Source organism: Haliotis asinina, chromosome 14 (assembly GCF_037392515.1).
Source record: "Haliotis asinina isolate JCU_RB_2024 chromosome 14, JCU_Hal_asi_v2, whole genome shotgun sequence".
NCBI classification, from domain to species: domain Eukaryota; kingdom Metazoa; phylum Mollusca; class Gastropoda; order Lepetellida; family Haliotidae; genus Haliotis; species Haliotis asinina.
Genome location: NC_090293.1, coordinates 46,855,611 through 46,883,494, shown reverse-complemented (window position 1 = coordinate 46,883,494; position 27,884 = coordinate 46,855,611). Strand labels below are relative to the sequence as shown.

The 27,884-nt window shown below is 40.7% G+C and overlaps 1 protein-coding gene across 1 annotated transcript; it reads left to right on the top strand.

The window, feature by feature from the left end:
* Positions 1 to 27,189, top strand: LOC137260841 (uncharacterized). The gene is made up of 4 exons (XM_067798400.1): positions 1 to 99; positions 765 to 1,589; positions 3,533 to 3,569; positions 27,068 to 27,189. The coding sequence occupies exons 1-4, from the start codon at positions 1 to 3 to the stop codon at positions 27,187 to 27,189; spliced, it is 1,083 nt and encodes a 360-aa protein (XP_067654501.1).
* Positions 27,190 to 27,884: the final 695 nt, after the last annotated feature.

Genomic DNA, 27,884 nt, shown 5'->3' with positions numbered 1-27,884 from the left:
ATGGCCAGCGATATGTCTCAGGGTGAACAGCATCTTCAGAGATATGTCCATGATGTTATTGGTGACCTGGACGAGGACACTTTGAACAGTATTGTTCAGGTACTGAATACCTTAGGCGTCAGTCAAGCGCATGACCTGCAGTGGATGACACAGGATGATCTGGTGGGGAAAATCAAGCCTGTTCATGCAAGGAAGCTCCTAAGCCAAATAATGTGTGAGTGCTCTTAATATGTATTTGACAGCTAATGCACAAACTAATTCATCATGTTTCAGCTTCTTGTGGAAAAGTTGTTATTCCTTTAAATTGCTGAAGCAGTCTGAGTATTCAGGTATTGAAATTGGATTGTTAACCTTTCATAAATATGCAGATACCATGCAAGACATACCTATTGCAACACCAAAAGTGCAGTTTCATATAGATGGTAAATGGTTAGGTAAAAGTGTTACACAAGGACGTTGAGCTCACATATAATATTACTGTCTCCAACCCAGATCATAGCTGTTTGCCTTAGGCCTTGAGGGTTCAATGTTTGCAGTTTCAGAGTCCCACTGTAATACACCTATGCTGTCTATATAAAAACAATATATTAATTTCAGCCCAACCTTCAAGTGGAGTCCCTTCACCTGCATCCAGTATGGATTCGTCATTGTCATTTTCACCCAGAAATCCAAGTTCAATATTGATCAATAACATAAACACTGACCCAAACTGGACTGTCAAATTAGACCTTCCATGGTCAAATGTGAGTGCTGCTGTTATAAAGGATTTAGAGAGGGGGAAAAGACTTAATCCAAGTGCTCAACAGGATCTTGTCAGATTGTTTGTTGATGCAGTCAGAAAGAAAACCAATCATGCAACTAGGTCCCAAATGTCAGTCATTGCCCAAAGGATGACTGCACGATATCCTGATAGTCTAATGGATAACCTGGATGGTTCCATTATTGGTTCTGGATATGACAGCATTCTGAACAAGCTTGTATCCAGAAATGAAAATCTGAACCGAAATGCAAGCAGCATGTGTCTTTCTCGTAAGAAGAGACCACTTGCTTATGATAATTCAGGTGTTCAAGATACCGGTGGCACTCCTGCAGCAGCAACAGCTGAACGAAGAGACTCATATGGCTGCATCAACTGGATGCCACTGTACACAGGGGATTCAGATGCTATGGAAATTCAAAAGCAGAGTTTGAAAGCAATGTTTGACGATTCCGATACTGATGATGAAAAGGTAATGCATTTGATGAAGGCTACCTATGCCCTGCAGCACAAGGAGATTAACAGTGGGACCTCCATGGAGGAATTGAAAAGAAATTGGCCGTATCTTTTTCATGTCAAGGGCCTTTTAGATCATGCAAAAGAACTTTTGGAGATCGACGTAAGAAATGCCTTGGGAAGCGCTTACACGGACAAGGCTGTGAGAATAAACAGATTCTTTAAAAGCAAATCAAGTTCCAAATATGAGATGATCTATGATGAAGCCAAAAGGCAGAGTGAAAAGGATAATATCAAGGCCTGGTTGGTGGCGGTGATTCTCTGTGTCCTGAATCATTTTGGGGAAAACGAGAAGGATGTCTTCTTTGTTGTTGATGTAAGATATATTCTAATAGTAAGATTCTGATGGTGAATTGAAAAATGATGGTCGATTTTCATTACACCATTAAAGTAATGCTTGTATCTGGGCCATGTGATTTTGTGTAATTTTGTAAAATGTTTAACTTGAATACATATTTCAAGTAGTTTCTTTCAAAGAAAATATTAGTGTTATAGGGTTGTTTTATGTTGAGCATTTTCAAAACTTAAGGATTTCTAATACTCTTTTGATGAATACCCTCCATTAGGGGGATATTGTATTAATTTGTGCACAGGACATTGACCTGTTTCCCATTTTTGGTTGTGTGCTGGATGAGTTTTGCATATGCGCTAAAGGCATTCCAGGTTTGGGGAAAAGGTAGTGTGGTTGTGTTTAGTGTCATGTAGGTAATACTTTGTGTTTCATGCAATGTAGATTTTGGTAGATAGATGACTGTTGATGTCAGTCCACAAGGATTAGTTTTAGTTGGGGGGCTATATCGCTGTACCAACATATCGCAATGTTTCTGTATTGCCTAATTATTTTCTTGAGTATATATGTTGTCAGTGTTCATCAATGTTATTAGCATTCTTGCAATGTTTGATATGTTTAAAAACAATCATTATTTCATGACATATCATTCATGAAACAGTTTACTCTGAATAACATTTTGTTGACACTTAGCTGATGTCATTGTTGATGTTGAGACCATTCCAGTATAGAAATGCTGATATCATGTGTTCAAAAGTAAGTTTGTTAAACTGAGCATCACTGAGCAGGGTATGATTGATAATATTTTCACTGAAGAATGCCACTTCTGAATGTTGTTTTAAAGTTCAACTATTCTGTTAAATTTTCACTGTGAAATGACATCTCATTTGAGATTAGAAATATTTAAGCAGTTTCACATTGAAAAATGATGGTCGTTAAAGTAATGCTTGTATCTGGGCCATGTGATTTTGTGTAATTTTGTAAAATGTATAACTGGAATACATATTTCAAGTGCGTGCATTTTCTTTCAAAGAAAATATTAGTGTTATAGGGTTGTTTTATGTTGAACATTTTCAAAACTTAAGGATTTCTAATACTCTTTTAATGAATACCCTCCATTAGGCGGATATTGTATTAATTTGAGTTTTTCATTTTTGGTTGTGTGCTGGATGAGTTTAGCATATGTGCTAAAGGCATTCTATGTTTTGAGAAAAGGTAGTGTGGTTGTGTTTAGTGTCATGTAGGTAACACTTTGTGTTTCATGCAATGTAGATTTTGGTAGATAGATGACTGTTGATGTCAGTCCATAAGGGTTAGTTTTAGTTGGCAGGTAAGGGTGGGGTTTGTGACTTAATGATGATAGATGAGTATTTGCAGGGTATAGGGAAATGTTTCTCCTTTTTATTTGCAACTCACGCACAACATTCGCCCCCACCCCCACCCCCACCCCTACCTTTCCCAAGTATAAACTGACAAAAGTGAAAGTAGGCGTTCGTATATCTTTATACAAGTTACCTTAATATTGCTATACTTTCATGATGTAAGAAATGACCAGCTTCAGACTGAAGACAATAAATATTCATCTAACACAGTTGTATTCTTTCTTATTGGAATATCATGTGTTCGCAGCATTATAAACAGCACAATTATATACTGGACAAAATAAGTTAGGGATGTTAGTATTTTTATGATTGATATTTCATCAGTATGAACATGAATAAATAGATGTCTATTCAATATTTCAAAATGTACACATATCCCTAACATTTTTTGTCCAGTATAGATAAGTCCCATGTTGCAACTAATATTTCAGTGCTGTTGCCTTTCAACTGTTACGTGAAGGTAACCTCTGCAAATGGCTATTTCATTTTGCTATACATGCACAGGAATTCTACTAGCCAGAATTTCACCGTATATATGTTGCGGTGTGAAGACATTTGGCACTTCGTGATGTACTGGTTTTGTTCCAGCACCATGGCTGCCAGAGGTTTACCAATATATTTCACGGTATGAATATATTACGGTATCCCGTAAAGCTACTGCGTTTTTACCGGCAGCATGGCTGCCAGAGTTTTACCGTATATTTTACGGTATGAATATATTACGGTGTCCCGTAGAGCTACTGGGGTTTTACCGGCAGCATGGCTGCCAAACTTTTACCGTAAAAAATCACGGTAAAGTTTTACAGTGTATATGTCGCTAGACAGTTTGTTTATTGTGATAGCAGTGTTAGTATCTAGTCTGAAATTAGCATGTGCTGGGTGAACACAGGTATATCTTCTTAAAACACACACGGTATAGTGAGTGAGATAGGTTTTACGCCGCACTCTGCAATATTCCAGCTATATGGCGTCGGTCTGTAAATAGCCAGGACACAAAGACACAGGACATGTACACTATCGCTACGAAACGAGTTTGGACCAGACGATCCAGTGATCAACAGCATGACCATCGATCAGCACAACTGGGAACCGATGACATGTATCAACCAAGTCATGGAGCCTGTCCACCCGATTCCGTTAGTCGCCTCTTATGACAAGCATATTCGCCTATTATGGCAAGCGTGGGTTCCTGAAGGCCTATTCTACCTCGGACCTTCAACGGTCCACAGACTGTATAACGTCTTGTTATAGTTAAGAAAAATCAGTGGTCTCTCTCTCACCAATGATGTGGAGTTTTTGAATATTGACTGATCTCCTGAGAAGCCAAAATGTCTCTGCCTACAACGCCAAACCTTGTGTCGTAGGCATATGTCGTTGGCATTTTGGAACAGGGTTTGTGAGAAATATTTATTATATCCCTTGAGGTATGTAAACTGAAATAGCTCTCTATAGAAAGGAAATCAAACGCAGCTTGACCACTGTCTTCATGGCCACCAACACTGAGTCATTAGCTGCCTATAATTAGTTAGACAAAGGCCGGTTGGCCACTGAAGCATGACATTGTGGATGAGGTGCAGGATACTGCAGGCCGACATCTGGACAAATACGTCACGTCACGTGACCCTAGGGTTAAATTAAGAATGCTTTGTGTGAGGCTGGACTTGACCCATCGGACAGCGGCTAGGCAGGTTGGCTGACTATAGCCTCCCTAAATGCGCCTAGCCCTCGTTACAGTATCATGTAGTTGTAAACAGATTATATCATGAATAAAGTGTTGTGGACCCACTGATGGACTACTGTATTTGAAGAGACAGTTATCCCATACCAGCCCGGGATACTTGTCCGCCAACGAACCTAATTGTTCGCTTGGTTCATGGAAACCAGCAGCTGAAATATTCCAGAAGGCTTAAAATTGGCAAATCATGCTATGCAGACTTGCTTACCTTAGATATGACTGGACCAGTTGATCAACAAACACAAACTCATTTTCCCTCTGGCCATACACTGACATGTATATGTGTGTGTGGATATCATGAATAAAAAGAGCGAAGGGGTTCGCTCAACAGCTTAAGTTTTCGGTTCCTGACGAGGTACAATGGGGTTCATTCTTGGTGTCTTGCTGATTAAACACAGCCCATTTTTCACGCATCACAGTAATTATACACAACCCTCTACCTGTCACATTAACACTGATCGCTGGGATAATAGGTGAGTATGGGTTTAACTCTGCTCCACATATTCAGTCGGGGTATATCAGGAATGAGCTCTCTCTCTCACTCTCTCTCTCACTCTCACTCTCACTCTCTCTCTCACTCTCTCTCTTTCGCTCTCTCTCACTCGCTCTCTCTCACTCCCTTTCTCTCTCTCACTATCTCTCACTCTCTTTCTCTCTCACTCTCTCTCTCACTCTCTCTCTCTCTCTATCTCTCTCTCTCTCTCTCTCTCTCATGGGACTGCAACACGACGCCATAAATTACTTCTATGGTCGATGTAAACACGCTTGTGTTACATGTCTGCATGAGTGACCCATCTGAAGTCAATGCGTATCTCAGGAAACACCTCTTGACCGTGTTTGTCGGCTGCCATCAGGGCGATGCTGTATCGGGCCGTGATCACTTCATCTTGAACCCGCTACCAGGACACAAAGACACAAGATATGTTATGTACTCTATCGCTACGAAACTTGTCCATATCATCTTTCAGCTGAGCGCACAGTGACACCTGCCACAGTTTTAAGTTATTCCGCGTCAAGAAAGAGTTACATATCAACTTATAAAGTGTCCATTTCAGCGTGCAATCAGTGATCTGTCAGTCATCATTGCCGGTGTTGATTACAGACACAATCGCACTAGACAAAAAACATTTACATTCTGCTGCGTGTGGTAGCGAGAGACAGTATCGGATTACAGTACAGATAGACTTACCGCGTGAAAGAGAAGTTATCTCATTTTAAAACTGTATTTGCCTAAAAAAAATCCAGATGGAGCCTGAACAATGCTTCATTACGTTCTGACCAGGGGTTGTTTGGACTTGCCAAATCGAGTCGAGATTTGAGTAGAACTCTAAGCCACAGACTGTGGGTAAAAAGTGTGACGGTGGGCTGGTCTTGATATCGAGTGAAGATGCAACGGTACTAGGTTTGGTGTTGTGACTTTGAGGTTCAGTGTTTAGAAGTCTGGATGGAACTAGGGTTCGGTTTTAGGGGTACATGATTTACAAATGCGATGGGACTGGGTGGGACTAGAACTTATGCGTAAGTGTAAAGGGTAGGAAGAGTGATGTTCGTGGCGCGACGTTTCGTATCGTGATGGGCGGGAATAGGCAGTGATTTTTGTCCTTCGTGGATAATGAGGTATGTGTGTGTGGTTGGGGGCGGGGAACGTGAGTGAGTATGGTTTCACGCCGCTTTTACAATACACAAGCAACATCATGCCGGTGATACCAGAAATGGGCCTCGCACATTTTATCCATGCAGGGAATCGAACCCGGGTCTTCATCACGACGAGCGGATACTTTCACCATTGAGCTACTCCATATACCCCAGGTTATGAAGTTACCATATTATCACTTGTATGATATCATCATCGGAACATCATACGCAATCATACCCGTCTCTGTGACACTACTCTGCGATAGATTTAAGGACTTATAGTAAAACCCAACTAGTCTTCTAGTCTGTCGTACAGATATATCCAAGAAAATATATCCAAGCAAATATATCCAAGAAAGCCGATGCAAGTCTAGTATTTTCGGCAAGTCTAGATTCCCATTGTTGAAAATGAAGTCTCACGGCTCCATTTCATTATAATATTTTTTTTCACTGTGAACGTTTTCAGTAAAATATGTTCATTTCAGAGACTGTTAGTCTACAGGTCTCCATTCTAGAATTTCTCTTACAGACAAGTGGTTTCGGGGATACTGAACCAATGAGTGAAGAACTGTCATTTCTACTAAAATGTCAGGAATTTCAGATAGTCCTGCGAACAAATTATCTCACAAAGTAAATCTTAGTTTCAACATGCGCAGTATGGATGAACAATGGATAATATTATCAGATCGTATCATTGTCTGGTAGTTGTGCCAAAGTTCAGATTAGGACTGAGGAGCGTCTAAACCGACAAACAAGGCCGGGGACCTCATCTTACTACATCCACAATCACAGGAACCAGTTGCTATTGATAGCTGTCACAGACGTAGATACAAACCAACACTTCAGCATACGCGCCATGGCCAGTTTCCGGTGTAGCACAATATGGCGGCCGCCCACGATTGAGAGCATTCACATCCGGTTCTGTTTCACCGCAACAAAAATAGTCCACGTTTCCTTGGCGACACCAGACCGTGTGAAGATGATACTGATGAGATGGCAAGGATTCATGTCACATTTAGTGAACGTGAAGATTCCGATAAATGACGGTGTAAAAAGACACTTACGAGGTAGAAAATATGTTCCGGAAGTGATGTTGCCCGAGCACCTATACTTACAGTGGGCAGTTGTTTCTATTTGATCCATTTTTCTCACTGTTTGGGGTTAATGTAACCGACGGTGGATGTATAAATTTTTAAACATGCAGAAGTCATCATCCACACAAGCAATTCAAACTATGTTGTTTTGTTTTCGAAACATAAAATAATATACTCCTGAACATATGTATGTAGAAAACATTCCTCTCTACTCTTGTTCTTCAATAATAACTTTATCATCAATTTTTTACAACATTGAAAGTGCCTCTATGCGACCATGTCAATGAAACAAAAAATATAAGTCGGTCAGCCTGTTGAAATAACAAAAATAAACGTCCGGACAATTGAAAGTAGGCATAGGTATTAAGGGGGATTAGACCTGTTCATTATTTTTGTGATTTGCAAATCCCAATGAAACCATTTTTTATTTCTTGTTTATTTTGATATTTATTTTCAATGATTCTTTAGACTTAAACACATTCTTGGAAGAAAGTCACACCAAGACGCAAGTCTGCCTTCAATAAAGGGTTACGAAACTGACTTAATCACTTATTAATTTAAGCACCTCAAAGCATAACGGCCATTAATAGATGAAATGAACAATGTACATTGTAGGTATACTGACGTCAATCACGATCTGTGACTTTGATTGTCATTGCATTCATTAAGTTGAAGGTATATATAGCCTCCCTTGTTCGTGCTCACTGAGCGTTAATTTAGCTTATAAATGTCGGTCAGTAGGTCAACATGTTTAGATTGGTCGTGGCACTAGTATCGGCTTGATCATTAAAAATCGCCAGAAATAGCACCTGACGAACGCACGTACAGGTATATTTGTGAAGTCGGTTAGCCTGTTAAACTTGGTGCAGTCAGTTGAAGTTGTTACTGTTCGTCCTGTCGGTTTTATAATGTTGTTTTTATCATCATCATCATCAGCAGCAGCAGCAGCAGTTGTAATATAATCATCGTCGTCATCATCGTAGTCGTTGTCGTTGTCGTTACTATCATCACGTATGCTGACACACACCAATGCTGTTTTATGAACCCATTTCTACCAAGCACCATGCAGTCTCGATTATTTACCCTACAAGTCCTATCATGAATGCAGACAAGAAACAACAAGATGCACCTGCAAGGAGCCATTGGTTCCCACGGGTATATATGCGTAAGTACTAAAACTCCTCACACTGCTTTACCTCATCCGGCCCGCACTCGCCAACAGAGCACCAGGGGTAGACACACTTGCCAAATGTGAAATTCTTATCTCTGTAAACAATTTGTTTCCGTGGTAACTGATGACGTCAAAGCCAAAGCCAACCTTGTGTTTCAATTGATCTTTACCTTGGCAACTGTTTCATGACATGTTTGTGCCATTATGGCCTGTTCCTTATCTTTCAAACAGGTAGTCTGAGACGGAATGTTTAGTCACTCCCATATCGCTCGGAAATTATCCAATACAATATCCATGCTTCTTCCAGCACGAGCCCTGAAAGAGCATACTAAAACCAAATCGTGGCGTCTCTTGGCAGAATTTAAAGAATTCATGAGAAAATGATTGTAGTCTGTAACTCAGAATGCTTGATACAGCAATTAGAATGTAAGCTGGGAAAACGATATTTTTGACAAACGCGACTCCGGAAAATTTAGAGTTTTATGGCCATGTTTGAAATTCTAGAGGGAGAATTGTTAGCCATTTCTGTAGGGATCTGAATACTTTCACGAACCTCCCGTCAACATTAATTAAAGTCATCGCTCTTGGGGAACCGAATATGTGGTCTTACATGTGCATTACGCTTTTTGAGTCAAAATTCCCACTTCCTTAAAATTATTCATATCTTATATTCGATATTAAATACTAATTCATAGAAATGAATGATTTTTCTTATGTTCACTGAATTTGGATTGGAATTGCTTTTCGTTCAGGCCCGTGATGCTCTCGGAAATATATCTCAAAATATACTGAACATTACAACATACACCGTGAAATCCGGTTTACATATGGTACCCCATAAGCCCTACATGCCACTACCACTAATAATATGTCTTCAGCCGCCACTGTTCCTCGTAAGACGAGACTGACGGTACGGGTTGTCGGGCTCGCAGACCAGGATCTAGAATGTAACGGAAAACACCACAGGTATCAAATGGTAAACAAACCAGAAACAATCAGATAAAGTCGAAATTGTAGTCGCTTTGAACCAGGTTCATGCTGATCTCATTTTTGCAAAAGGAGCCTTTCAGAAACTTTCCAAGACAGACACTCCTCGAACGATCAAGGCTCAAGGCCTAACAATGGCAAATAACTCTCGTTCTAAGCTGACGGTCAAAAGAAACTTTACCAATTAAATGCGTTTGGAAATGGTTTATATACACAAGTTTAAACTACATAAACACGTTGTGGTTATTATAATTCCTTTTTACTTATATGGGTTTCTTTGCTTCTTTTTTTCTTGCATGACACACAAGGGATATAAACCAACATCTACTACAACTGAAATTACGTCCATATTACCACACCTAATAAGAGACTTCGAATTCAGCAATATAGCTTTCAACTTTTTGGACAATAACTTCTTCTTGTAGTACAGAGCGACGTTTCGGTGTAGATTCTCCCATCGTTTTTCAAGCAAATGTCATTTTATAGCTTTGAAACGGTGTAAGAATCTACACCAACACGTTGCTCTATGCAATAAACAAGCAGTTGTTATCCATAGAGTTGTTTGCCTCATTACTGACTCATCAATTTCTAGACTACCGATCAAACAATAACATCGAATTCCATCTTTATTACTTTGAAATAGGTTTATGTGACACATTTTATAGATTTGCAACAGATTGAATTCTTATCTGGATTTCTATGTTTTAATGAATATAGGGACCTCGCCTTTGAAATGTCTCACTTGCATCCCAAGTACACTGTCGTCAGGTTCCCCATTGTTCTCGGTGCCCTTGGTTTGGTACCTCCTGAACTCTTGGCGCAGATCAGGAGAGTGCCCGGGTTCTCCACTGGGAGCACAGCCCTATTGACAATCTGGGTAATGCAGAAGGCTGCAGTGCTGGGGAGTCTCCATATTCTCCGGAAAGTTCTTGGTGGGTTCGCCTAGGCAGTGTTTCCTGGGAGAAGTCCTATTCGCTGTCTGGGCTGCGTATAGAGGGGGCGAGTGCATCATGAGCATTGATCAACGCATACAAGATGACATGCATCAGCGAACTTCGTACACGATCCCGTTAGTAGCCTTTTACCACAAACATGGGTTACTGTGGACCACTAACCCAAATCTTGTAGAAAGATTTAAACAGCTGGTCTTTGAAGCATTGTGGAAAAAAGGTTTAAAATAGTCGAAGAATGGCTCACTAAAACACACGTATCAACAAAAATATGCATTATGGTTTATTTCTCTGAACTATATCAATTCCAAACTGTTTCTAACTTAGGAATAAACCCACAACATGAAGCATCACGACAAAACACCTTCATGCAGATTACCAACAGTGATATACACACTTATATCAAGCCTTGACTCACACACGCGTGAGTTCGTGTAGCACGTGCAGATCGTGCAAATACATACTAGTAGTGCTTATGTTGACCTGCTTTTATACCTATCCCCTGTGTCCCGTGTTAGCGCTGGACAAGTCTGTCAATGTGCGCAGCAGACTCTAGAGTCCGCTTTAGGTTTACAGGTACCAACTAACAATGATATTGTATTACACTTCCTGTACTATAGTTGTATGGTATCTCTCTGTCCTGGGCGACGAGAAAAAAGAAAAAGAGGTAGACGTAATGTTCGATTTCAGATCCATTGACTAAACTGACGTACAAAAGAAAGTGCACACTTGATGCTTTGGAGATGTTTTCCAAATAAGGACCTTAAATACTTTGAAAAAATGTGTTGATTGTGATTTACAAGTCATAAATATTGTGGGCGTGTTGCCAGAATGTCAGTATATCCCTATGGGATAGCAGGACTGAACCGGCCACAGCCACAGTCACACGCCACACGCCACACGCCACACGCCACACGCCACACGCCACACTCCGCACGCACAAATGCATGCGCATGCGAATTCGCATGCACACGCTCACGCACATAGTACATAGAAAGTGGCAGCTGCATACAAAATATACACACCATGCTGTTGCTATGCAAGGTTAAAGGTCATATTTGCATCAAATCCTACCGGGTACCCGTTCACTGCAAGATGAATACAACATAATGTAAGTCTTATGATGGAATGATCAACGTATTATTAAACCAAAAGTTACTGTGGTCGATCAATTTGCCAAGTTGCCATTCTCTGCGCGGGAAATAACCCCCAAAATAAATGTTCCCCGCAAGTGCAAAGAGGCCATAGCTTATCCTCACTGAACGTATGTCAAGATAAATGTGCACTGAAGTAAACGAGTTCAAGATTCAGATAAATATTTAGAACGTTCTCTGTATATCAGAAGCCATGAATTAAGGCCATGTGGCAGGTTTCTCTCACCGAGCAGACATATTTATCTTTTTTCTATTTTAACCTTCATCAAAGCACGTTCCTCTTGAGACTTTCTAGTTCGGGGCTAGAACAATCCAGGTACATACATACACAGCATCTGAACCTAAATTCGTCAATTTGTCGGTTTGTTTTTTTTGTGCAACACCATATTCAGCAAGTTTCTAGCAACATGACATCAGTAAATAATCGAGTCTGGACCAGACTATCCAGTGATCGACATCATGAGCATCGATTTACACAGTTTGGATACGATGACACGTGCCGACTAAATTAGCTAGCCTGACTTCACAATTTCAATTTCAACCAATGGGGAAGTCCTGAAAGTAATGCAATGACTGAAAATAGTTTAATATATTACACTGCCTTCGTGACGACTCTCTGTGAATAATCGAGTCTTGACCACTAAGACTGACCCTTCCCTCACTCAGAACCGACAAACAATGGACTACCAAGGAGTAGTTCTTATCTGGATTTTGACGATGTCTTAGACCAATAACAAGTATCCGGCGTTTTCTACTTGCTGACCACTCCGTTTTTTAAGTGGACACAGTGTCTTCCGGCATGGTATAGTAATGGGCACTGCAAAACCAGATAGATATCAGCAATTATATCTGTCAGTTTGTTTGCTGTTTAACGCCGCACTCAACAACATTTCAGCTTCATGGCGGCAGTATGTAAATAATCGTGTCTGGACCCAGTGATCTACTGCATGAGCAATGATCTACGGGATAGGATCATGTGTCAACCAAGTCAGCGACCTTGACCCCCGATCCCGTTAGTCGCTGCTTATGACAAGCATTACTTACTGAAGATCAGTTCTAACCTGGATCTTCACGTGTTCAGCTATGCCTGAGTTATCTGACAGTGAGTCGAACAAAGATTGTCACAGTTTCTGACAATTTTATGGTTCTTTTTGAGAATTTCTTTTGTGAATTCAGTTAAGACTCATTGACGTTCAGCGTCCTGTTATCTAACCTGATTCGTAAAAGTAATATGCACTGGACATTTCACAGCTCTCGGAGTTGTTTCGTGCCAACCATTTTTCAGATAAAACCAGGTGTAATTATTATGAAAAAAGAATAACATAACGTATTGATGATGTTCAGCAAGTCCGCTGCAGCTTGACATCCAGTAGAATCTATTTCGGTTGGTATTTGGTTCTTTTCTGTCGACGGCTCTTCTCATATTCTAGATACAGATACGTTTCGGCAGCCATTCTTCAATCCCGTATTTAATGACAGAATGATAAGCACCTTAATCATTTTTTTCACGTTTTAGAACACTTTGTAATGCATATCCACGTCCTAAATTTGTGTTTCCCCTTAATGTTGTATTTTTACGTCTGTTTCCAAGACTCGCAATTCGACTTAAAACTATACTTTTTTATGTATATACCAAATTTACCTAACAGGTCAAAAGAGTTCACAAGATTGTACTCGGTGCATTAACAAACACCTTGATTAAATCATGGCCTCTGCGATGCTTAACCGAGATATTTCACCGCACACAATACTTCTACTTTACAACCTACAGTTATTTCTAGAGCGAGATCGCAATCAATACTGATCGATTACTGAACACGACAACTTGTTATCCACCCATTGTCCCCAAGGCAGCTATCATCCATATATCATATCCGACTGGGCTGATGTCTCATGCTGAATTTGTTTATCATCGGTCTGACCGAGTTCCGAACTCAAATACATGAATCAATTAATAATCTTTATGTACTTATCTCGGTGTAATTGTATCGATCTCGTGCACAGACCAGTGAGGCAAGAGATTTGCTTCGTGTTGGTATTCTGTGTCTATTTGTGTCTGCTTTTATCTCTGTGTGTGTTTCTGTTGCACTCACGAATGGTTCTATAGTCATGACAATGCTGATTTGTGTAGTGATATTGCTATTTTGGGTGTTTTCGAGTATATTTATTGTCTTAATGATTTCATCTGAAATTATTTATATGAATATATGACGAAACGGGTGATCGGAACATTCGTAACTGCTCGGGTGATTCCGTGACAAGTTGAACATACGAAAATAGACGAATCGTTACGAAGTAAGATTAACGTGACAACGATAGAATTAGCCTCGATTGAAAACAATGGGTCAGTGATACCAAAGCACTTAAGCTTCCGGCAGGTTATTGTCCAAAGTCCTTCAAGTCATTGACGGTAAACACTAAAGGGAAACCCATTAGGAATATGAACGCAGACAAGCATTATGAAAAATGCCAGTCTAAGATCCTGACATATGATCAGTGAGACCGAGAAGATGAGAGGCCCCTAAAAACTACTGCGTTACCATCCCAGTGGGCACAATGTTAAATGACACAATCAAATGTCAAAGAGTGTGGGTGTATGATTAGACACAATGGGTGAGTGAGTGAGTTTAGGCTTACGCCGCACTTAGAAATATTCCAGCTATAGGGCGTGGTCTGTAAATAGCCGAGTTTGGACCAGACAGTCCAGTGATCAACAGCATGACCATCGATCTTGGCAACTGGGAACCGATGACATGTGTCAACCAAGTCAGTGAGTCTGACCACCCGATCCCGTTAATCGCCTCTTACGACCAGCACGGTCGCCTTTTATTGCAAGCATGGGTTGCTGAAGGCCCCATTCTACCCCGGACCTTCACGGGTCGATTTGACACAAATATCCAGTTCAAGAATACGTATTACAATGATTTGCTCTGTGACATGTTCCTAAAGAATTGAAGCGCTTTAGATGACTATACATACCGCTTCTTGCATTCAAACCTCTGGAAACAAAACAATCGAACCAAAGCTAGACACAGACCAGAAAGTAATGTCCTTATCTCGTTACTTGAATTAAAGGTGCAGTGCTCTGAAGTATCTATATGATTAATGCCTACAATCAATTGTTTTAAGTATAAGATGGTATTCCATGTGGTATGGGGCGGTAGGTTAAAGTTAAAGTGACCGCTCGTTACGCTGACGGTCCGGGTTCGATTCCCCACATGGATTCTCTGAAGCACTATGAGATCCATGAACCCAAAACAAATATTGTGTGGTCAATTTTCAAAAGGCGATGGGCAACACTTTGGACAACCAATATAAAAACTGAATTTCTGAATCATTATCATATCCTGTGGAATCGAGTAAGAAAGTCATTTTGTTTTCTCCAGTCTGAATTTGGTAGACATAAGAACACGCCTTAAATCTGAGTTTTTGCACCAAAAATATGCATTTCAGGATGTCGACAAGAAAGAGAGTAATTGAATGAATCGGGTTTAACCTCTTTGAAGAGTGGTTAGCTATATTACTGCATCATATCTCAATGTCTTCAGCCATACGTGAGGATGCCTAGTGCTTAAAGCGTTTGCTCGTCACGCCGAAAATCCGGGTTCGATTCCCAAATGGGTAAAATGTATGAAGTCTATTTCTTGTGTCCCCGCCATGATATTGCTTGAGTAGAGCTAAATCGGCTGACTAACTCCCAGTGACAGGACATGTGGACAACAGCTTTTTCTCCCTTCCTCAGACAAGATAAACTACTGTGAGTGGTAAAATACCATATCAAGTCTCTGCCTGCCTGACCTTCCGTGTGTTGACACATCTGATAACACACTGCCCTAATGGATAAGATAGCTGCCTTTCTGAGTTTTGTCGGTGATGTCTCTGTCTGGGGGTCAAGCTGACCGTACCCGATAACTGACATTGATGGGGATGGGACATAAAAACTCAGTCAGTCACCGACTCACGCAACCACGATCCACCAAAACAGATACCTTTGGCATGAAAGGTAAAATAGAGGTAAACCCTATATATATACTTTTCAAAAAAGAAACGCATAACCCAGAAAATGTACTGTTAAACATGTATAACTAGTCCACAAACAGACTTTAGTACATAAAGTTTTGCATCAGCTGAGAAGAAGGAATATGTATACAACCAAGCAGATAATTTACCCATTAATTCAATTAAGCAGACGGTGTACCGATCTCGGACTTACAGTGGTGACTCGAGTTCTGCCTTAACGGGGACGGTCATTTGTTATGTCTGTTTGGTTGTAGTGCTCAGACTAACATCCAGAGGCCTGGCAACAGAAAGTTTGTAATCTCTATTCCTTCACCGGCGATGTTCGCTGTCGCAGCATCAAGACGTGGCGTAGCGATTTGACCTTGAAATACCTTTAGAACGAATGCCGATTTTTATGACAGTGGTCTGTGTAACTATCGAGTCTGGACCAGATGACCCAATGACTGACATCGTGAGAATTGATCCACGCATGTGTCATGTGAGGATCTACATTTGCCAAGCCAGTGAGCCTGACCCACCGAACCCGTTATTTGAATTCTTACTGCAATTATAGAGAACTGGCCAATTCTAACCCAGATATTCACAGGGCTTAGTGCGTTTTGAAAGACACCCCTGTGTTACGAACTGTGAGATCATACAACAGTTTAAAATAGTTTTAACATGGCAGTCTAAACATATGTACAACTCGCAAAACAAGTATGATTGAATATTTAACTTTACTTTGATAATCACACGGTTATAGAACCATATGTGTTTTCCCTACCCCAGTCTATATATAGACAATGGAAAATGGTCAGTGGAAAGCATAGCTTCACAGCCTCATGGTGAGCAGGTATTTGAGGTATTTCAATGACTTCAGATTTACAAATATATATACGGATTTATCTATAGTTGTATGTGACATTCTCATAACATGGCACCTGGCACAAAGTCTCGCGCTCTCACAGGTTATTTCAGTATCAGAAACATAATATGTTGTTCACAGACATATATACAGATACGGGCATTTTTACATCTTGGCTCTATAATTTCCATTAATATACGGAATTTGGAAAACTGTTAGACACATTCTAAAGTTCCCACTAATGTTTAATATTTGTTTGTTTGTGTGCTTGTTTGTTGTTTTAGCCACCTGCTGTATGGTAACTTTCTGTCAACAATCGAGTGTGGACCAGACAATCCTGAGATCAACTGAATGAGGATCGATCTTCGCAACTGGGGTACGGTGGCGTGTCAACCAAGGAGGCGTGTTCGACCACCCGACTCCGTTTGTCGCCTCTTCCGACAAGCATGGATTACTGGAGACCAATTCTAACCCGGATCTTCACGGGTACCCCTGTTTGAGGGTGAGTGAGTTTAGAGTTTTAGTTACATCGTCATGGCGAGACGAATTAAATATATACATTATAGTTCCATTAGTAAATCTGTCAGCAAAGAACAGTAAAACAAATAGAATATCTCAGATAGACTTAAAACTATCTAGTAAATGACATACAAATACGACTATGATTAAGAACAATACACAGACTGTCTACAGATCGCCAACTGAAGGTAAACCACCACACGAGAGACCATGAGGACTTTCTGTACGCTAGCTTTCTGCATGGACCCTAGCTGAATTGACACCCGTTCGTTATCAGTGATTGTACTTAAAACATGTTTAAAACATGCAAAAAAATGGGGTGCTAAAGTTTAGTTTGAAAGTTTCGGATTTGCGTCTTATTCCATTATGAGTGTAGGATATTTATATAGCGCACATATCCACGCAACTAGTACATAAGTACATTCTCACGCATTATGTCAGCGTTCAAATCCTTTTCTCTTTTTAAACAAAGATTGAACGCTAATCTAAAACAGTCATGGTACTCATCAATACAGGATTCTTCGAAATGCTTTTATTATAAGCACTATAAGTCTTTGTTGAATGTTGAAAAATATTTGTGTTCTGACATTCCAGTGTATCTAAGGGTGACCCTATCACGATTTAGATGTAGCAACTTTAAGATAGCCATAGAAATTGGTAGATATGGAAATATTGAACTAAAAGACAGACTCTGTATGTACTGTAAATCAAAAGGGTTCGACAATATTGAAAACGAATGGCATGTCACATTTATATGTAGTTGTTATAAAGAACATCATGATGTTATGTATAACAGCCGTTTGTTTTTATACCATGTTAACAACATTCTAAAATGTAGGAACAATTGAGCGCTATATATACATCCTAAAACATGCGCACGTGAAAGGTGTAAACTATTATCTGCATGTATTATGGGCCAGTGGACTCCTTACTGAATAAACTGTCTGTCTGTCTGTCTGTCTGTCTGTCTGTCTGTCTGTCAAATCCATTTCTCAAGTGAATACGTTTGCCCGGCAGTGTTTGCAGCTTCCGTTTACAAAAATTGATTATCACGCCCATCTAACGGCACAATGACAGGCGATTTGCTGCTGTGACGTCACATAGATCAGCGGGTACGGATGGTCGTCACAATAAACCACGACAACCGTCGGTTTCATCCACGATGTTTAATAAACGACGCTTAAGGCTCAGTCTCCTAAATACCAACATGGGTGACTCGAGGCCGTCGGTGTTGATGACGGAAACAGCCACGTACAAAGTCCGCTGGATCCAGGTCAAGAGAGCTGTGGATTAATTATATACACAGTGACGTCATGACGTGTACTCTCTAACCCGTTCACACAAGTGAACTTTGTTATAACCTTTGTAGATATATATATTTACTTATTAACCTTTCAAAACTTGCTTGAAAAATGTGCTTTAAAATACATATTTACGGTATTTTTGTTCCCTGATGTTATTTTTATTTTCTCTCACTGTCATATACACTGGTTGTTGCTTAGTGTAACCAACAATTAACAGACCAAGGATTAACACTATTTCCTTATCAGTGCATCACATATTGTATAATACGTGCATATACCACGCTTGTCCGTACATTTTGGCTCATATGCGGTTTATATCTCTTCCAAAATCATCTGTCTCAGCTCCCTGTGGAGTATACTACTCATGATACCTACGACGCTAGAAAACTTACATTTACCTCACCTCCGGGTACCCACTTAGTACTAAAGGATCCGGGGTAGAGTCGGTCTTCAGTATCCCATCCTTGCCACAAAAAGCTGTTAAACCTGTCGTAAGGGGAGACTAACGGGATCGTGCGGTCAAGTTCACTGATTCCTTGACACATGTCATCGGTTTCCAACGTAATTTTTGAATCATGCAGTTTTTCATTATCACCGGGCCCCTGTTTTAATAACTACAACCATTATCCATACTCTTAAAATAAAGCAGGGGAACTTCATTTGTTTTGCTATTAAAAACAGTTAGAAGATTTAACGGAGTCAATCAATGTTCATACGATAATATTGAACGTCTTGAGAGAGCATCACCATCTGCACTTCCATACAACCATAGCTATTTGGAATGTAATGATCACTTTTGAAAGATGATTAGTGTATGGCATGTAATTTGCATGTGTACGGTTTTCATTTTAAAACAAACGACTAGAAACAAACACTAACACTTGTGTGATGCAAGATAAGTCAAACTTAATATTCCAAGTGATTTATCGACGTTCTTGAAAACCGTCAAAATCAAGAATAGGACGACCCCATTCACGTGTATGGGGCTACTGCGTTGTGCACGTTCATATCATACGTTGTGTTTAGGGGTGGTAGTAGAGGGAACTGGCGTTGCTACCATAAGATGTCTGTACTTGAAACGTTTGTTAACGTTTTACACTTCCTATCCAAATTGAAAGTTCAGGTTCCCCTGCGTTTTTTAAGAGTATATATGTCAGAAACGCCCACAAGCACGACAACCATTTACAGCAGTCGCGTCGAGTCGCCCAGCTGAAGCCATAGCTTACAGCATATTCCATTTACAGTCAGAATAATCAGGTTGACATTTTGCTGACTGTCCTCCCGCTGTAACTAAAATGCATAAATCCCGTTACAACTTGATGTAGGTTCGCAAAAGGAAACACGCGTCAGCTTGACGTCATATCTGGAGACAGAAACAGCGAAAATGGACGTAATTAATAGCTCGTTCAAAACAAGATGGCGTCACAGGGTCGTTAACGGAGACAACGTCCTGTGAAACGCAAGTCTCTCTGACATAATGTGATAGAATGACGTCCGTTTCAGTTTATATTTCACTCATAATGAAGTCACGATTATGACATAATATTAGTGTATTATCATGTCTATTATTATCCCCGACCACGAATTGGCAGAGGGATGTGGATTTGAGCTCCGTTCGTCCGTTCGAGTTGATGGGGACAGATTTTCTAAAAAAATATTAAAGATAGGAAAAACACATTTGATATGTGTTTCCAGGACATGCATGCTTTGATCGAGGTTCCAAAACAGAAACCGTTACGGTTATATATATTGTATATTGTATATTGTAATGATAGTTTATTAAACAACTGTTTTATTACTAGGACAAAAATCTTGCAAAAAACACAGAACTGGTGTGACGTTTTGATTATGATTAGCGTTTCTTGCTATGCTTATTAGTTTTCGAGTTACATTCAGTTTGCAATTCATCGGTCCGCTTTTGAGCCAAACGGACTATAATGAGGGAATTCAAACCCAAACCGACGGAGCGAAATAACACTGCAAGGCTATCCAAGGCCTTTACTGCATAACTGAGTGCGGCGTAAAACTAAATTCACTTATTCACTTACTGGATAAAGACAGATCGAGAAATGAACAAACAAGAATGCGTTTCCTTTAATGTCCTTGACACAAAGCAAACCGAGATTTTATCCACGTGCTAACTACATTCACACTGATCGCAGACATCCAAGAACCCGTGAGGAGCAAATACCACTAAGGTCAACGGCCATGTTTCTAAGTCTATTCACCTTAGACCTCGAATAGCTGTCGTGGAACTGTTTTCCATCTCTTGGTTGGTGAATATACATGAAATAGATCGTCTGACCAAATGTCACAGTTGATGGCCCCGCCATGTTCTTAAAACTCGTGCGCGAGAATGATGGCTCGTCATTCGCATTAACCGTTAGAATCAACCAAATCTATGATACCCAGTTTACACATTGAGTTTACTGTTACGACAACCAGTACATTTGAAACAGTTGTCAGTTGAATAACAGTACGTACACTGGAACTGCTCGGACATTACATATGTCAAGGACGAGTTCGCTTACACTGACTTTGCCAATATACTGGAACTATCAGAGACCGCTTTCCTCTGACATCATTGATCATTTGCCGCCTCCTTGCGCGACATCAAATCACGTAATAGTGTTTTTCGTTGTGAAGTTGGCGAAACGAAAGGGCTTGATGGTGAGTCAATTACTATGACGCCGCTGTTAGCTGCATCCGAGCAATATCATGGTGGGGGACACCAGAAATGGACTTCACACTTTGTGCCCATATGGAGATTCGAACCTGGGACTTCGGCGTGACTAGCGAACGCTTTATACACTTCACTAGGCTACCTCACGGCACAAAACATAAAGAAGGTCCACCGGGATCATATTGTCCACAAACATCTTGTAGAAATCGAGGTGGCATCATCTAAGACAAGACATGGAATTAATAAAGTTCAGTCTGGCGAGCCTACTATCCCGGGCTGTCGAGGGGATAACTGTATCTTCAAATACACAAGTTAATCAGAGGCTCCACAACATTTCATTCATGACAGAAATGGTATACAACTACATGGAGTTGTAACAAGGGCTAGGCGCATTTAGGGAGGCGATGGCCAGCCAATCCATAAGGGTCGAACCCTGATCAGGCTGTAACTTGTCTCATTTACGATAGCTGTGTGGTCAGCCTGCAGTATCCGCACCTCACCCACAATGTCATGCTTCGGTGGTCAACCGGCCTTTGTGTAACTTTAATTATAGGCAGCTGAAGGCTGCAATCTTGACCGTGATGACAGTGGTCAAGCTGCGCTGACTTCATTTCTATTGATATCTCAGTATTTAGAGAGATGTTCAGTTTACATAACGCAGTGAATATAAAATTATCCCTGATAAACCCTGTTCAAAAATCCCTACGGCACTACATTATATACATTAAATTTAACGAATATAAGCTTCGCCCCACGATCCCTACGGTAACACAATGTTTGGGCCTGTAGTCGACTTGACTCGCCGAGCGTGGGTTGTGAAGGTTATGTATGGGCGGTTTTGTTCGCCCAGTGCCTCAGGTACACAAGACAGGTAAGCGATAGTTATTGCCAACTGTTAATCCTGTTTGTACACTTCAAGGTTACCCGAATTCGGTGAAGTAGTAATAACCTCGACCCTCGTCACATGTCGGTAGATAAGGTGACACTTGACACGTCCAGCTAGACTTGTAGTAAGTCGTCCTAAGTAATAGAAAACACCAAATATATTAATGTATTAATTAAATATAGGTGATGAAACATGCAGACAGGTTCCATAAGTGTTCCAGTGTTCAGAACAAACACATGTTATGTAGAATGTGACTAGTCACTCTCTGTTAATGTAACTATTGAACTTCATGACCTGCCTCGGGGCGAGGTAGCCTAGTGGTTAAAGCGTTCGCTCGACACGCCGAAGATCCGGTTCGATTCCCCACATGTTTCCATTGTGTGAAGCCCATTTCTGATGTCTCCCGCCGTGATATAGCTGCAATATTGCTGCACGTGGTGTGAAACTAAAATCTCACTTACTCTAGCCTGTTTCACAATCAGTAAGCCACATTATTTTGCCTACTGTCTAGCCCTCCCCGCAATAATAACCCTAAATGAATCAGGCTAGAATAATTCCGGGTCAGGTATGGCTCAAACATTACCTATCTCCCATCTTATATGGCTTCTTTCCAATTTAAATGGGATTATTTGTCACCCTGGAAATTATATTCAGTGACTGAGCGTTAGTCTACTCACCGTCATTGTATTACGTGTTCAGTTTGGACTGACCTTGTCTCCGCCGTGACAGACAGTGCCGTTATCAGAAGACCACGGAGGAAGTGAGACCGTGGGCTTTCCGCATAAGAATGAGTGTCCATATTTCGTATATACTTTCCCAAAACCCGAAACGCATTGGCGATTTGTTTTTATTAAAATCTATTAATTGTCTGTTGTGTTCAAACAATCGTCATAATATGTGACAAAAGTGTTGATAACATGATTTTACACAACTGCACAAGTAAAAAGTCGATATTACCTGAAAATGCTGATTTTGATAATATTTCTTACAATGATTAGAAAGGCATCACCACAACGCAACAGAGATCACCTTCCAGTTGAAATTGTGCAACCGAGAGCATTCGAATTCGCGGTCTGGCAATAAAAATCCAGATTACTTTCAGAAAAACGCAAGGAGTTTCAAGGTCAAATCACTACGTCACGTCTTGACTCTGTGACACGAAACATCGCCATTGAAAGAATGCATGCTGAAGATTACCAGTCCTCTGTAGCTAGGCCTAAGAATGTTAGTCTGAACAAGATATCACGACTTGCAGCTCTTTGCAACCAAACAGGTTTAACAAATGACAGCCCTGTACAGTCAGACCTCCGGTTACCACTGCATCCCAAGATCGGAACATCCGGGCAGTGCAACAGCGTGATCGTACTGCTACGGGTGAGAGTACAGCAGCCAGGGTGCCCGGACTTCAGAAGATATCCGGTCAAACTGTACGGAACAGGGTGAAGGAGATTGGTCTCAGAGCCAGGAAACCCGACGTCGGAGTCGTACTACGTCGTCGCCATCGCGCTCAGCGTCTCCGTTATATAAAAGCATCCTCTTGGTTGTATAGACATTACCCTCTTCTAAATTGGTGGAAAATTTCATGCACTAAACTCTATTTGTGGACGAGTTATTCATGTTTGAAAATACAACATTTTAGCAACAGATCTCGTCTATGCGTTTCTTTTTTTGGATAGTATATTGTGTAATATCCATGATAACCCACGCACAACAAGGTAAAGGATATCTATTGATAAAACGAACACAAAGTTTATGACTATAAGTAAGAGTGAGCGAGGTTTTGCGCCGCTTTTAGCAATGTTCAAGCAACAAGGCGGCGGGGGACATGTAAATTAATGGGCTTCATACATTGTTCGTTGTGAATAATCAAACCTTGGTCTTCGGCATGTCGAGTGAACGCTTTAACCACTAGGCTACCCCACCGCCCACTGTCAAAGCCAAAACATTTTTCATAATAATTACGTTCGATTTTTTTCGGAAAATAATCCGAAAGCACTAGGTGTAAACTTTCTTTTGTACGTCAGTTCATGATACCTGTACCGATACAAATACACCACCACGAATAATCATGTTTTGTTTTTATCTTTTCTTTTTATCTTTTTACACTTTTGCTTGCCCTGCAGTTACGAGTTGGTTGGCTTTTCCAGTTCTTAAACGCTTGTGACTTTTTTTTAATACCGTGGAGGTGGAGTAGCTTACTGTCTCAGCTCCCCGAGGACCATACATCTCATGCTGCCCACGACCTGGTACCCATTTAGTGCTGGGTGCCTAGCGGTTCGCCCGTCGCGCAGAAGGAAGGGATGCGATTTACCACATGGGTTCAACGTGTGAAGCCCATATCTGGTGTCTTCCGTCGTGATATCGCTGGAATATTGCTAAGACGGCGTAAAACTAAACTCATTCGCTCCCGGATATCCTTACATTAGTATTGTACTTTAAACTTACTTTATAGCAACCAGGCGTCTAAGCGTACTTTTGACTCCATCATACACATATATGGATAGCCACTATTGTAAATAACTACGTTTGTCACTCACTATGAATGACAATTTAAAAGTCGGTTGAATTTTCACGACCGTACAAACATGTTGTTTTCCGGGCGGCATTGTCACAAGGTTGGCAACTAGGTCCTATCAAGGGTGGCAGATTTAGTATGTGCGTATTTCCGCTGCTAAATTGCATGTCAGAGGTCAGGTCACCGACTTTTCAAATCTGACAGGTTCTGATATTAATTCATGAGGACATCTGTAACAAGATATGTAACTCTAAACAGGCTATGCATGTTTCGAGTGTTCGTTAATATCCTTGTTAACGGTACGGGCTTTGAGTCGGTTGGTTCTTAGAATACCTTCAGTGAAATCCCACTTTTCCTTCCAGCTAATCTTTGTCCGTGCAATCTATACCTTGCTCCGTACGTCGAGATTACCAAAATCATGGCACTGTAAGAATGAGTGAGTTTATTTTTACGCCACTTTCTGCAGTAGTTCAACCATATTAGACAGGGGACACCGCATGTTGCACCTATGTGGGGAATCGAACCCGGGTCCTCGGCGTTATGAACGAACGCTTTAACCACTAGTCTACCCCACCGCCCTTGTGACCGTAAGTGATACTCACGTTCGTCTATTCCCAGTCTCACTTACACTCGTTTATGTGCTCTTAAAGTAATGTCGTACAACCGATAACATCTCCGCTTTCCTTTTAGCCATACATTGTATCAGTTAAATACCAAGTTAATACCATACAGGTCGTTAGGTACTTGTAAACCTAAAAGTGTCACGACTTAGAGAGAGGACTACATCAGAAGTGAAAAATAGTATCATAGAATCAACATGTATATTGCTACCAATTGTATTTTCAGTATATTTTGTTATTAATTCAGAATTAATTATTATTGGGTCACAATGTTTAGTGTTTTGAATATTAAATATGATGGGTCACATTTCGTTTTAATAGCTGGTCAACACTTTTATAATTCTTGTTTTCCGGAATATATCTGCTCCTAGTTTTCTATGTGTCTACTTCCGGTTCACAAGGGGATATCTTACGTTGTTGTCACGGTAAATTCTTAACCGTAACACAATGACTGTGTCCCAATGTAGAAAGTGTTCCGTTAAGTCATTGGTCCAAGGGAGTCTGATTAAATGATTGAATATGATGTTGAACAGTATCAGCAACATGTTGTTTGTTGTTTTATCCCATATGCCGGAGGGCTGTGAACAATGGAGTCTGAACCAGACAATCCAGTGATCAACAGCAAGATCATCGACCTACACAATTAGGATAAGATGACATATGTCGAGGCGACGTTAAATTTAAACCCACTAGATCCCTAGATGTATTCTCAGGTAAATTTACCCTGCTATCTTTAAATGTTTGACTTTAGCACAAAAGCTTCAACGATGCTACGTATTTTAGGCGATGTGCTTCACCATCAGTCAACACAAACACGGAAGACAGGAGGGAACTTATGTCTGTATACGTGCAGCGAGACAGGTAGTGTTTATATGTTCACTTGATAACCAGCCTGTTTTCCAGCAGTACCTGGTGCCAACAACGCAGGTGCGTAAACCGTGACGTTCTTTGTTTCTTGGCTCGTATTGGGCACGGATACCAGTGACCCATCGACGCGCTTTCAGGATAAGAAATATTACGTTCGAAAATAAATGCAAAATATTTCAAGGCCTAAGACTGAGTAGGAGTTGCGGAGATTGGTATTGAGCATCACAATTCCAGATAAAGTAAATAATTATATCGACATTACATCTGATGAAGTGTCTGCACTTAATGGCAAAAATCAAAATAATAGTGCCTAGGTCAGTATTCCAACATAAACTTTAGGTTTCTAAATCGCTAACATCTGAAGGAATGATGTACATTAGCCACGTTCTATGCATTTTTGTCCAAGCGACTGTCCTCACGTATCTAGAGCGATCTACATTCATAGCGATTTATAACCCGTCTTTTTTATCGTGCTTCGTTTCAACCAACGTTTTAATATAAATATTTGTTAATGTAACTTAGATCCTTTTCTTCCCTTTGTCAGACGTTAACGTCTGAAAATGTATTATTATTTTGTGATGGGTTCCAGTTATGAAATGGCTGAATTGTTGTCCATGTGACTATTGTCCAAAGTCAGTCACTCACACATTCTTTCACAAAATCATTCACTCACTCACTCACTAACTCACCCATCCACTCACTCACTCACCCACTCACTCACTCACTCACTCACCCATCCACTCACTCACTCACCCATCCACTCACTCACTCACCCACTCACTCACTCACTCACCCATCCACTCACTCACTCACCCATCCACTCACTCACTCACCCACCCACTCACTCACCCATCCACTCACTCACTCACTCACTCACCCATCCACTCACTCACCCATCCACTCACTATCTCACTCACCCATCCACTCACTATCTCACTCACTCACCCATCCACTCACTCACTCACTCACTCTAGCATATTAGTGAACTGATTCCGTTGAGTCAAATGTCCATACCGTTCCGCTGATTAATCCACTTGATGTAGAAATAACAGAAATAACAGAGCCGGTGTCCCCTGTTCTGATATTGCTGGAATATTGTTAAAAGCGGCATAAAACTTAACTCCTTCACTTTTTTATAGATGATGATGATGACGACGACGCCGATGATGACGAGGAGGAGGACGATGGGGGCGACGACGATGACGATGATGATGTTGAGGAGGAGGAGGATACATTTATAATGCCTTTCTTTTTTAATTAAGTGCTTTGAACAGGGGAAAATCCTATATGACTGGAGTAAAAGTGTGCATTAAAACGGGGTATCAAAACTAGCAAAGTTTAGAAATTTCAAGTTTTGAAAACTCTTACAGCAGCATCAAACTAATAGGAATACCCCTTGAACGTTCACAGTAAGAAATATTGGTGACACCGCAAGATATGACTTACACGAACACAATTCATACCCTCTGCTATGAGTCGACAGCATGCGACCTTGCGATCTCCAGGATAGATTAACGACAAAGTTTGAAAAACTCCGACACCAGGTAACCGAGAACTCTAGAGGTGGATGGAATTTCCTTAACAATACTTGCAAAGTCATTTTGCCCGGAATGGCAACGCAACAATTAAGTGTAATACGAGGCGTTGTTTGTCGGGCGTTCCAACTGACCGACTTCTGATAGGTGAACCTGGTCTGGATTCAGACTGGGATACCGGACAATCAGTAAATGACATGTGACATGATTGATATGTGTTGGTTACGGAACAAACAAGCCACGATGAGACTGAACATAACATTCGAAGGTTGTGTAACGGACCGGTTGCCAAGCTGATCGTAGGCGTCTCCCAGTTTGTCATAAAGGCCCACATGTAACAAGTGCTGATAGTTCACGCCGAGGCTCCAAGACTTGATTTCAGTCATTAATTACGATGTAACGTGTTAGTGTAGACTAAGGA